The sequence below is a fragment of the Alnus glutinosa genome, chromosome 1 (assembly GCF_958979055.1).
Source record: "Alnus glutinosa chromosome 1, dhAlnGlut1.1, whole genome shotgun sequence".
Classification (NCBI taxonomy): domain Eukaryota; kingdom Viridiplantae; phylum Streptophyta; class Magnoliopsida; order Fagales; family Betulaceae; genus Alnus; species Alnus glutinosa.
The window spans coordinates 18,554,310-18,568,146 of record NC_084886.1 but is presented as its reverse complement, the minus strand read 5'-3'; the positions used below and the strand labels follow the sequence as shown (position 1 = coordinate 18,568,146).

At 36.1% G+C, this 13,837-nt stretch overlaps 2 protein-coding genes across 2 annotated transcripts; both read right to left on the bottom strand.

Annotated features, from left to right (window-relative positions):
* Positions 1 to 2,760: 2,760 nt before the first annotated feature.
* LOC133876031 (uncharacterized) lies at positions 2,761 to 7,334 on the bottom strand. Its single transcript, XM_062314338.1, has 3 exons — positions 7,175 to 7,334; positions 5,146 to 6,128; positions 2,761 to 3,091 (listed from the first exon to the last, which is right to left on the bottom strand). Exons 2-3 carry the CDS (start codon positions 6,124 to 6,126, stop codon positions 3,086 to 3,088), a joined length of 987 nt encoding a protein of 328 aa, XP_062170322.1. The 5' UTR covers positions 6,127 to 6,128; positions 7,175 to 7,334; the 3' UTR covers positions 2,761 to 3,085.
* An 868-nt stretch (positions 7,335 to 8,202) lies between these two features.
* On the bottom strand, positions 8,203 to 13,007 carry LOC133876021 (RAP domain-containing protein, chloroplastic). The gene is given in 4 exon segments (XM_062314327.1): positions 8,203 to 8,542; positions 8,545 to 8,617; positions 10,818 to 10,900; positions 11,024 to 13,007. Coding segments are annotated over 4 exon segments (1,965 nt in total). The 5' UTR covers positions 12,801 to 13,007; the 3' UTR covers positions 8,203 to 8,510.
* Between the last annotated feature and the right edge of the window lie 830 nt (positions 13,008 to 13,837).

Sequence of the window (13,837 nt, the reverse complement as noted above, 5' to 3'; positions counted from 1 at the left end):
TTGCTAGTGCTCTAAAAGATTTGAAAACAAATACCCAAAAAGTATACTTAATAATACTTGATAAACCATTGAACTTCAATCACAATACGTTAAAAAAATAAAAAAAAAAATAAAAAAAATCCAAATTAACTTTATCTCCTTTTACATCATCTTTCTCTATAAACCCACGTTGGAAAAGATGTATGGCAAAGGCAAAGAAACTAGGTAAAGTAACGCTTAGGCAAATTACGACTTTTGAGGAATGAGACAAAATCTTCAGGAAGAAAATGGGGAAAATTGAGGATTGATTAGAAGTTCCTTCTACCCTATTATATATGGTCTTTATCTCTTTGTCCATAATCTTTTAGTGTATGATAAGACCCAGCAATGATACTAGATATATTTTTTTTTTTGGGGGGGGGGTGTAAAGAACAAAGGAAATTGATGGTAAAACATTTGTTTGCTTGTAAAATGGAAGGAAGAAAAGCCTTTGCTCGACATCATTTGAGCAATGATGACATGAATTTTGTCTTAAACAACATCATTGCCTTCCCTATGATGAATATTGAAAATTCTCATTCCCAATCCCTTCACACTTGTTGACTGAGATGCCATATTTTGAAAGTGTTTGGCCCATGTTGAATAATGATAATGCACTCATTCTCTTGCATCAAAACATGTTCATGTAATCACGGGGGAGTGTAGTCCACTGGGGATCCATTTGGCTTAGGTGACGTAAAAAATTTATATATATTTTTTTTAGTTTTTTAAAAGGTTTGGATTTAATTTTTGGGTTAAGTACCTTTTTGCTCCATATGGTTTCAAATTTTTATTTTTTTTGCACCCTATGCTTTATTTTTATTTATTTTTTAATCATAGATGATACCTGAACTATGAGAAAAGATGGAGATAGTATTTCCATCCATTTTTCTGTCTAAAACTAACGGTTTTTTATACCAGCGACATGTGACACTTTAAAACGTGACACCTATCTCCAGATGCCATGTAAGTCGCCACTTCAGCATTAAAGTGGCAATCCGTTAGTTTTCTTAGGAAAATTGGATGTAGGTACCATCTCCGTTTTTTCTCATAGCACAGATACCATCTATGTGGGGCAAAAAATAAAAATTTGAAACCACAAGGGGTTGTAACGTATTTAACCCTTAATTTTTGCTCCTTTTTTTTCCTCATGTAAAACTTGAAATTAAATTTAGACTCTTGAAAAAATTACACTCTAGTTATTTTTTTTTACCGCGCTTAAGCCAAATCCATTCAAGACATCCCAAAATTGGAAAGGAAATCAAGGATCCTCTTCATTTAATTAGGAATCATTTTACGGTTAGAATTTTATTTTAGAGAAATGATCCCTGCACTCATTTCTCACAACAGCCCCACAACAAGCTGACGTGGCTGGTAATATTTTATTATTTTTTTGTTTTCTTTTCTTTTCTTTTTGTAAAAAAGTAATGGAAAATGATAGATTTACAATACCACCACAACAACTGCACAACACCCCCTCACATGGGGGTGGGGCTCAATGTGTGGAGCCCACTCCCATGTGAGGGAGTGTTGTGCAGTTGTTGTGGTGGTGTTGTGTAGGAATCAAATCCCAAAAGTAATAAAATATTACCAGCCACGTCAGCTTGTTGTGGGGCTGTTGTGAGAAATGAGTGTAGGGATCATTTCTCTTTATTTTATTGCATCTAACAATATTAAATAGTGCCACGTCAGTAAAAAGATTTTAAATAACATAGCAATATATAAACTATGGTGAAATCTAATCTTAATCATAAAATAGTCGATCTAAATAGCCATGTGCAGGGTGCAAAGCATATGTGTACTTCACTTATTAAATTTTTTCTTTTTTCTTTTGCTTTGTACACAAAATATGTGAAGAGATCCATGGAAATGACAAAACAACTTCTGGTCTTGTGCGCCACAGCGGCACGTGGGAGCCGGCAGAAGGTAGAATGGAGACAGGTGAGGATGGAGGTGGATGAAGAACAGTAGCTTTGACATCCTAATCCCAAACAAAAAAACCTAAAAACCTAAATAGGTAGAAGGGGAATAAACAGACTTAAGGTGGAGTAACGGAGTTCATAATTCTGGGGCGCTCTTCCCTCCCAACCTTGGATCTATGGCCGAGGGGTTTTTTTGTTTTTTGAATTAATTGGAAAGAATATTTGCTAGAATTTTCCCGGCGAGAGTCATTAGGTGAAACATCAAATTAAGAAGATATAACTGACCGGTTCCTATCTAGCTGAAAATCAATTGGAGAGGATCCTTTTGCCCCTAACCGGGCTTCTTAATACCCTCACTAAATAAAAACTGGGAGGGTTTGAGAGAAAAATGCTTGGTGGGTTTTGTGAAATTACAAAAATATCCTTAGTTATAACTAACCGGCTCCTCTCCGGTTGGAAATCAACTGGAGAGGATCCTGTTACCCCTAACTGGGCTTCTTAATACCCTCACTAAATAAAAACTGGAAGGGTTTGAGAGAAAAATGCTTGGTGGGTTTTGTGAAATTACAAAAATATCCTTAGTTATAACTAACCGGCTCATCTCCGGTTGAAAATCAACTGGAGAGGATCCTGTTACCCCTAACTGGGCTTCTTAATACCCTCACTAAATAAAAACTGGAAGGGTTTGAGAGAAAAATGCTTGGTGGGTTTTGTGCATTTCATTCCACGTCTCCTGCCTGTTGGGGCAAGCTAACAGAGAAATAAAGCTTCTAAGTCAATTAAAAGATTTCTAAAAGAAAATTAAATGCGTTCGAAAACAAACAAAACAATCTTAGTACTGTCTTATTATTATAAGTAGAATCATTAGCATCACCATCATCACAAAGTCAAAAACAACAGTTTCATCTGCCGCCCAAAGGTCTCAACAATAGAGCGGTATGCAAACTAAAAGCGCCAGACATGTCCATCACAATAACACAAGCATAAATATGCATGAGTAAAGCTACTCCACCTCGGCATATGCAAGAGATGTACATCAACACTCGGAAGCAAAGTGCCCAAATTATCTATTATTCTAATGGACCACTGCTGATAAACATACCACAGCTACTAATATAATATTACCACTCCTGCCAATGCTGCCTCTATTCCTGCACAATAAAAAAAAAAAAAAAACCAAAAATAAATAAATAATGAGTTACAGACATGAGAAAATGCAACATAGAAGTATCATTATAATATATCTTGGTCAGAGATCGGTCTGTTATGAAATATAAAGTTACAATTTAAAATGAAGGGGTGCATGCACCAAACGTCAATATTGAAGGTTATCAAATTTAAGTAGGTATGTGATGAATCCTATTGACATGGGTGAGTTAGAAACAGATGCAAAGTCAAGTTCATGGAATTCTGAGCTAGATTGGCATATTGTCATCATAACTAGTCAATTCATAAGCACATCCTTGGAGCATATATTTTGAAGCTACTAATCTCTTATTATTAGAACAACAATAGACTTACGGGTTTGTTATGTCTTTGCCTACTGGGATATTTCCAATGCACACACTGCGTACATAAGCATCCAAATATTCCCTTTCCACCATTCTGATCTAGTCATATCACTTGCACACATGTATCCGGGGCTTCAAGCTCATGGCTCCCCTTTTGTTTTGTTTCAGTAAAGATGATGATAACAACACAGCACCTGTTTGTCTTCTGACATATACAAACAATGCAATGCTCCTGCGATGGTATTGTAAATACCATCATGTCTGATGCTTAATTAGTGGCACACCGCAAACTCGGATTAATATCTCAGAGCAAGCTCCACCTTTTTGAGATCTCTCTTAGAAGAGAGATTGGGCTGTAGTTTATGTTCCTAATTTCTCCTCTAATTTTGTAGATCATGTTAACTTTTTAGATTTCAGACACCATTAGACCTTAGGATGGTTGTCTCTCTTGTATACTTTTCGTGTACGAGGGCTTTGTCTTTTTCTTCTCTATTAAATTATTATTCATAAAAATAAATATCTTAGTCCAAGCATAAGAATATTGAAGTGGCTTATCAATCTAGTTGATATGATACAGGGTTTGTTTGTTAAGCTTAGGGACAATACAGAATAGTGCTGGTCACTATTCACATTTTTTTTTTTTTTTTTTTAATATTTTCCAATAACAATCAACATCAAAACATTCTCACTTTTTTCACTTTTTATATCACATAAATAATTTTTTATTACTATTCAAATAAAAAAATTCACTACAATATAAAACTTTTTCATTTTTTTATACAAATTCTTTTTATTTTATATCACATCATCGCTTTTTACTAATTCAAAAACTAACAACCCTGTTATGTTCTTTGCCAAACAAGCCCACTGTTACATGATATCAACTTATGTCACTATTCACATGTTACAATGAATACTAGGGCTGTTCAAAATAGCCGACCACACTATCCGGCCAATTGGAGCTGAACGAAACCGACCAAAGTCAGCTGGTTCCGCCCATGTCAAGGCCGGGGGTCGGAAGGAAATCTCACTTCTGGAGGAGGATCGGATTAATAGGTAAACTAACCCATGCCGAACCAACCAACCCCTCTTAGACCTCTCATTAATTGATACAAGGGACACATGACAGTCACAAACCTTCATTTCTCTCTTTCCTTTTTCGTGGGCAAGAGATCTTCAACTCTTGGAGACTTAGAGGTTGGGTTTCTTTCTCTTCTCCTCCCGCTCCTTTCGGCTCTCACACCCCTTCGATTTTTTCTCAATCTCTCTCTCTTGGTTTCTTTGTCTTTCTCTCTTATTGCCCAACCTAACTGACCTAGCCAATCGACGCTGTCGGTGTCAGGGTCGGCTGGGTTTGGTTGGGATTTTTGACTTCTGAGGGGGTCACTTTACACCCCTAATGAATACTCAGTCATTCAACTATTTTCCAATTAACGTAAAAAAAAAAAAAAAAAAAAAAAAGCGCCCCTATATTATCACTAGAAAGCATGGTAAGAGAAGAGGAAACTATTACATGATGCAGGATAAGTGAAATTTTATATCTCATTATTATTTAACTCATTAGATCGATACAGAATGAACTAATCTATCACTTCATTCCCATAAAACTTTGTGGGCATATGAGAGCACAAGATGATTTTTTTCTTTTTTCTTTTAAAGAACTGTCTTAGTAGAAAGGTATAGAGCTAACATACCTCGTCGTCGTCGTCGTCATCATCATCCCCGCGATCTTCTTTGTTCTTCTTGATACGGGTAGTACCACCCTCCTTGCTGATGGGTAACTTCATTGCTCCAAAGGGTGTATCCACATCAATATTTCCTTTCATGGTGTAACCAGTGCCTTTTCCTCTAATCATGTCCCAAAGTGCAGAGCCAAAGTCCTTAGGCCTGAAGGTGATGGGAATATCGATATAACTAATTCCATTTTTATCTATTTTTGTGGATTCTGAGAGTTCTGCGCGCCCGATGCTCTCATCACACAGCCAAACCTCATAGTCTAGCGCATTGACGCCCAAGTCAAAGTCATTCTTATTTTCCAATTTCAAATGAATAACTGCAACAGTTTCTTCCAAAGAGAACTTATCAAATTTTATTTTCTCAATATCAATGTCAGGCTTGTAAGGTATGGGGATCTCTCCAGTTTTCTCAAGTGGTAGAGTTAGTCTCCCGAAAACAGGCACGTCCACGATGAGTTCAACCTTGATCCTATATGGAATTATGCTTCCGGGCTTAATTTCAGCATACGTGTTTTTTATGTCATCATAAATCAGAGTAATTGGTATTTTGACAGTCTCCTCACCATGTGCATGAATCGTTCCAGCATCTGGGATCAACCCTGAAATCAGTTTCCTTCCATCACTCTCAATCAAGTAGTTTATGTCAATAAGAGGGATAGGAACGGGATTTGGGTTCTTAATGAGAACATCAAGAACAATATCTGCCTTATCCAGATTGATACAAGGGATGTGAATCCCTGCAACGTCTGCAGTTGGCTTCCCAAATCCAATAGCTTCCTCAATTTTCTCGCCAATGTCATGAATGAAATCCTTCACCTTCTCAATAAATCCGCCTTTTCCTTCCTCTTTGTCATCTTCCTTGTGCTCTTTGTCATCTTCCTTGTGCGCTTTATCCTTTACATCCCTTGCAACCACTTCTGGCTCATCAGATGAAGCCATGCCTTTACAGCAATGCGATTTCAGATGTTAAAAGAACTAGTTTGTAGAATAACCAGGACAAAAGAAGCAACAGATGAAGTAGAAAAAATGGGCAGGAAAAAATGAATGAAATAGAGGGAATGCACTTGCATCAGCGATCATAGATTGAAATTCTACAAACCCACAAAGCTAATCACATGCGACGCCTATAGAAGTTTTTAGATAGTTAGAATATACATAGGAATGTAGATTATTACTTTTCTATGGAAAACAAATCAAATATGGACTCAAAGTTCATTGCTGCTCAGACCAAGAAAATGCTTCTATATCTTACAAAGCTTTCAACTTGCGTTTTTATTATGCGTATGCATCACCATGATCCACCAAGTAGCATTTTATGATTTAATCATTTGTTAAAACATAAATCACTGATTCATACAGATAGCATCAAAATTTGATTAGAAGATTAAAAGCTATGAGAGGTATTACCCCTTTTCCTTTTCTTCCCTTTTTAAATCGTTAAGCACTAAAAATATAATCAATCAGAGTTGCCACAGTTTACACTGATCCTAGTTGCCAATGCAAATCATATTCAATCCAAACGTATTATCAACAGATGCAGATTAAAAAAGTTATACAGATAACAAAGGTTTGATCTGGCTTCTTTAAAGCTCAGGATCTGGAAATACCAGTCATACAACTTCCAGAGCAACACTTAAATCAACATCTATTTATGCACGGCAACCAAAAACGAAGTAAATAACGATAAAATTTCAGAATTTAGCATCCATCTATCCGTCCATACATACATACACACAAATATACTCATATACATAGAACAAGTAGATCTAAGGTTGGGATCTGGATCTGCATAAATTGCATTATATGATCAGAGTTTGAAATGAAGCACCAGATTGAAAATCAACGAATTAAAAAAAAAAAAAAAAATCACACCTAAAATCAAGCTTGGATCATCACATCAATGTGCTCATTCTGTTTACAACAAGGAATTAAAAAAAAAAAAATTAAGAAATTTGAATGCATAATTAGAAAGGCATCTTACGAATACCTGGAAATTGATGTGAAATTTTTTGTTTGGCTTTTGGTAGAGAGCAGTAATTGAGTGTAATGGTAGAACAGAGGTATGAAGCAGATAACAGAGATATAATATGAATTGCATAGGCCAGAGAGGAACTAAGCCGGCTGTGACACGTGGCGTAGCAAAGTTATAAACACATCATGAATAATGCGACAGCATTGCCGACTTATTCTGGCCGGGGCCCATATTTTTAATAATGATATAAACACAACTTCTCTTTTATAGAGTGGGCACATCATGTGAAAGGGGTTGTGTAAAAAAATTTTATAAAAATTAAATTTAATGAATAAAATGTATTACATTAAATCTTTATTTATAGGATAACCGGAAAATCCCCGGTTCAAGATCCGTTTCCATAATGATTACGCGGCAATAATAGTTATGAGTACCGATCGCTCATTTACTCCATTCACTTTCACACCTCACACCGGACACCTCCTTTATTGACAATTCTTTCTTCTATTACGAATGTCATCCTAATCATTTTATACCCATCTTTATTTTTTATTATTTTTTATTTATTTTTTAATTTATTTATTTGTTTATCCCATCTTTATTATTATACTTTTACAACTCATAATTCTGAATGGAATACGAGAATTTTGCTGGATTTTAGTAGGAGTGCCTCTCCACTTCGAGCATAGGATGCTTTTAAGAAACTTTGATCCCAGTGTTCCAATTCTACCATTTTATCTTTTACCAGTCAAGCTTATAAAAGATTTAAGATAATTCTTAATATATTTTGGGGACTTTTTCTTTTTTAAAATGTTATATATATTTTATTAAAAGTGGTTTGTGTTTGAATTATTTGTTAATGATTTTATTTTGAGAATAGAGTAAATGGAGCTAGTGTTTTGCCCTCGTGACAAATAAGAATACGAGTTTTTAATTTTGACAATTAAAGACCTAAATTTTTGCTTCGTAACAAATAAGTCATTTTGTCATATTTTTTTATCCAACTTTTAACGGAAGACTTGTTAGCGGCCGTTTTCTTCGCATTAGACAAGTAAAAACGTGCCACGTATATTAAGATCCACACTAGTATGCCACGTAGGCAATTACAAAAAAAGAAAAGAAAAGAAAAAGTGGAGATTCATCCCGCCGCCACCTGCGGTCTACACCCTCCGCCGCCCTTTTGAGGAAGAGCGAAAGAGATGCCGGAGACAACATGAGATCTTCAAATTACCAAAAACTTTCTTTGCTTCTTGAATCTTTCCCATGCTGCAGAGTTGTTGATGTCTAAGGAACTTTTATTTCTACTAAACTCTTTGCCAAAATTTCACCTCGACTCAATTGCTTTACAATCTTACCTCTCTCTATTCATGCAATGTTGCCGTTGCTTCCACCCAAGTGATCTTTGAGAATTTCTCTTAGGTATTCTGATTGCTCGGAGCTACCTTGAAGCTCCTCCCACTAGAAAATATATACCAAGAAAGCCACTTTATCAGTTCCTTTAATCAAAAAAGGGGGAGAAAAAAACAGAAACAAATCAACAAACAATCAAACAAATGAACTTCAATCACCTTATCAAATAAAGCATGTAAGAGACTGTGCATTGATGAACCTGAGCTCAGTACACAGACATTACAAACTCTTGTATCTTTTTCATGAGATGTTCATTTACTCAGAATCAACATGCTTATGAACCCGTTTCAAAATTGGAAGGGCTAAATCTGCACCCTGCTTAACAAATATTTGGAAGATATATGGGACATAGTTGTTGCCCTTGTTCAAGTCAAGGCAGCCCTGCCTCTTATTCAGGGCCAAAGATATCTCAATCACTTTTGGAACAAAAGCAATTACATAAATGGCAGTGGTGATAAAATCACGTTAATATTTAATGTGGAGTAAGACTGAAGAACTTTAGCCATTGAGTAGCCACCTTGTTCTAGAATGGCAGGCCACAAATATCCATAGCAAGTTACCCAACAAGAGGCACTACCAAATAGAGATGGAGATGAGTGCCTCCAATCTATGGAACCAAATATACCTATTGTCATGTGGTTATGCAATATATGTACGTAGGTATCTTTAACAACAGTGACATCTAAAGTGATACTGGGAAATGCCTTCATGTTTGAAGATGAGAAGTATATGTATGAGGCTTGGAAATCACAAGGATTAAAAAAAATGGCATTTTTCTTGTTCCAACTCAAATTTAGGGACTTGGAAATCTAATTTAAAAAAGGAACCTTTCTTGTTCTCATTCAACTTTAAAGGATTTGGAAAATCTACAACAATATTCCTTTAGTCCTTCATACAATGGGTTCTGGTGGTTGAGTGCGAGAGACTGTATGTATTTTAGGTGTTGGACTTTGCTGTAGAAGTAGGACATTCAACAAAGAATATTTTGTTCCAGTTATATTTCTTTACATTAGGGAAACTGTATTCCTATTTCTATCCACAGCAATATCCTGCTCCCATATTTTCCTGTTAGTATGTAATAATGCCTATATCCTCAACCAGAAAAATTAATAAATAAGAAGTCTAGATAAGATGGCTCATTTGATAAAAGCGATACCATACTCAACTCAGTCAAGCCTTGATTTCAACTACAAGATCCATATTTATACAGTGATGACTAAGTTCTATAGTAGCAATCAACCTCCGTAACACTCCTTCTCCAGGCTTGGAACCAATTAAAAATATTAGTACACAAAGCATGACACAAGCAGAGTGACAAAAGGAACACCATATAGTCATAGGTACATTCTATGTAAGGTGGATTTGGCTGTTATTGTTGGGTGTTCACATATATCCCAAGTGTCATATTTGTTTGTTTTCCAATAAGATGTGTTATTTGCACATCACCTTGGTGTACATCAAGTGTACACCAAAGTGATGTACAAGAATCATTAGCCTTCCAATAAATAGTCCACCATTTTGAATTGTTTGACTGCCACACCACTACTCATGTCATGTTGTGTTGACAAGTGTACTCAAAAGTAAAAAGCAAAGGTACTCAAAGGTTAAAAGCAAAGGGTCCAAAGTAATGTCGTGTTGACAAATGTACTCAAAAGTAAAAAGAAAAGGTACTCAAAGGTGAAAAGCAAAGGGTCTAGAGTAAAACAAATCATATATATACAACTAACATATCTACACACAAACACACATGCGCATCTGTACATAAATAAAATCAGTATCAAATTAGACGAGTTAGTAAAACAATCCCTCAATAACTTTTGTGGGACTCATATTTTGCCAGACCCACTGTTGATTACTTCCTTCTACACCTTTCATGCACACCAAATATCAACTTGATTGGAGATGAGAGCTGTTCCATCCATATAGTGCTCAACTTGAGTTTTATAAAGTACATGTAAAAACACGTACTTCCATTCACATGTTAATATGCAGGCATGCATATGTTCATATTGTGCACTAATTTTTGAAAATCTATATAACTTCAAGCAGGTCATTGAGTAAGTTATAAATATAATTGAGCGAAAAAAGTATCTTAAAAATTTCCAGTGGCATCAGCATTCTTTTTCTTTTGGCTGAAGTCTTCTCACGATCTCTCGAAATTCTTTTATAACACCATCTAAACTAAGTTAAGTGCATGTCTGCTAAGGCAATGAATTATTGAGTTTCCCAAAGAATGTAGGAAACTCACCTCTTGATGAGACAATGAATAGACCTTCCATCCGGCAGCAGTCATGTGGCGGCGCTTCAGCTGGGTATGTCCTAAAGGTGCCCCTGCAGAGATGAAGAATAAGATCAATTGAAAGCTAAAATCATTATTGAGGGTGGTCAAATGGCCATTCAAATATATCAGCAGATGGGGCATTCTACAATGTTATACAAGTAGGAGGTACCCACCAGTATTCCTTGAGAAATGAGTTGGCCCATCAATCTCCAAAGCAACCTTCTGATCAACCAAAACTGCATCTACAGTATACCCGTCCACAACATATTCTCGGACCCAATCAAGGCCAGTGCTAAAAAGAAGGCGAGCTACCTCCTTTTGAAATGATGAAGTCACTTTTTTATTAAACCTCTTGGTTTTTCTTGCACGAGAAATTTTCTCCTCAAGAGCACTCCTTAAAGATAATTGAAGATGTGGGCATTCTAGCTTCAAGCACTGGTTCACAAGATGAACTTGGGAAGCAAACATGATATCCTCCCTATACTGCTCTGAAAGCCTTTGCTCCTCAAAGTGGCTCAGAGTTCTCCATACATGAGAAAAGAAATTCCGGTCCATTTGTCCTAAAACAGCGTATGACCAAGCTATATTCCCAAGCTGATCCCTATTAAAACTGAGGACAGGAGACCTTAAAACTTGATCAAAGCCAAGATCTCTACTGCTATCCACACTGCTTTCTTCATTAATATTTAAAGTTTCTTCACTTAAGCAGCATTTAAATTGGCTAGCATCCATGAAGATATTATCTAAAGATTCAAGCAAAGGGTCAGCAGGCTCATATAAAGAAGCAAAAGCCCACAAGACCTGAGCAAGTTCCTGCTCTTGGAAATTGTGAATTATATCTGAAGCCCTTTTTGACAATTCTGAAAAGAGTTCAGGAGCAGAATGCTGCATCGAAGCAAAAGCACCCGCAACATTAGCAACATTCTGAGAATTGAACTCTCCAACCTTGGTGAATGCAACCTCAGCAACTCTATCCATTTCTGATAAATAAAGCAGCTCACCTCCAATCTTGGACAACGCCCACGAAATATTCGAGATACCTTGAGCTGAACATTCTGGTAAGGCTTTCATTGCAATACCCACAAGCATACACATCTCTCTTTGACGGGCAAAAGCCAGTCTACGTGTTTCCATCATTGAAACCTTCTCCATGTTCTTAGCAATACGATGAAGAGCAGTGGCAATGTTCAAAGGAGAGAGAGGCGAGGGGCTCAAGCCTTTCCCAACAGCCATGATTGTCTCGGCAGCAACCTCCAACACTTCCTCCGCAGTCTGTGCTTCTACAATAGCTTTGTTCAAATTAATTTCTTTCCTGCGATCAGAGGGCCCTGAAAATTGGGATAGCCTCTGAACAAATTCTTCCATTGTCTTCTCCCTCTTTTCTTCGAACATTCCACCTGCCAACATACTCACGTTCCTCCTTAGTACATCAGCATCATCAACATTTCCCATATCTTGCAATTCAAACTCATCCGCCGAGTCATTATACAAATCCTCTTCGAGTTTCTTCTTAACTTTCTCTTTGTTTCCAAACTTCTTGTTCTTGTTCTTGTTCTTCTTTTTCTTCTTTACAGTGATCAAATCCTCCATTGTACGAGTCAGGCCCCTCGCCTCAACTGATTTGAGGGCAACCTCCCTTGCCCTCATACACCAATCCATCCCATCAGAGTCTTCCAGCAACTTCGATTTCTGTTGTTTTTTCCTTTTCTTGGGAGGTTTGATATCCAAAGGACCATCATCATCATCATCATCATTAAGACTCAGTGAACTAATACCATGACTAACTCTGCCTAAATTTATGCAATTTCTTCTCACAAAACCTAGCTCTGGTTTTCGGGTAAAAAACCCAGTTCTTAATTTTAGCATTGGAAGCTTATGAACTATTTTAGGATCGAAAACGAAGACTTTGGAGCAACTTTGATGTGGGAATGTGTTTAATAACGCTTCCATTGCTTCCCTTTCTATATACTGCTATGGCTACTGCTAACACAAATTGTTCAGAAAATGAAACATACCCATCAAAGAAATTCCACTGATTGTCGAGAAAACGAGACCATTAAAACCAAAGATACTTCTGTTCCTCTTCGTTGCGAGATTATTTTTACGAGTGGCAGCTTGAAACAGAGCAGAAGAAGTTTGAGAGGGCCACCCGAACTGGATAAGAGAATATAGAGATTGATCCTCCAGTTAACGAAGTAAACGGTGTCGTTTCCACCCCCATTAGAGTGTTAATTCCACTTCTCCATTCAATAAGTTAATAGGGGATTTTTATTTTTTATTTTTTATTTTTTATTATTATTATTATTATTTTTTATGAAGAATTATAAAAGCAAATATACTGATTGGGAATTAAATTTCTTGATATTATGTTTCTTAAGATTTTTTAGGGACAAAATTAAAAAGTTAAGCAGTTTCTTTACCTTCATGGGGAGGGGAGAGAAATTATAAACTAAAAATGAAAAAAAATGACACCCATTTTACTTAAAAGTTATTAGAGTATTAATTATATGATTAAATTTATTATTTTTTTTATTAGATTCAACTTTTGAGATAAATTGTAATTTAACATGGAATAAGCAGTGGTAATTTGGAAGGCAATATTTTTTAGTGGGGACTTGAGGCTTCAACGAGTAAATATTGAGAGAGTTGCACCGGAAATAATCCAAGCCTTACGAATGGAAGAATCTTGTTAGAATTGATATTGCTAATTGATCGAGAATATTCGAGCTTGGCTAAATAGTTTCCAATCATGGTGTGTAAGGCATATCAGAAGGAAGGCAAATGAAGCAGTTCATCGTTTGACAAAATCAGGTATCCATCAATCTCTAAACTAAGTGTGGATGAAGGACAATCCAAGTTTTATTCAAAGTATTGTACTTGCAAAAGTACAATACTTTGAACAAAGGTCCTCGATTCACTTTCTTTCTATTGTGTTATAAAATTAATTAAATGATTAAATTAATTGTTTTTTATAAACTTAAGCAATT

Bases quoted from the DNA above. Each gene is read 5' to 3' on its own strand.
- LOC133876031 (XM_062314338.1), bottom strand. From the start codon at position 6,126: ATGGCTTCATCTGATGAGCCAGAAGTGGTTGCAAGGGATGTAAAGGAT.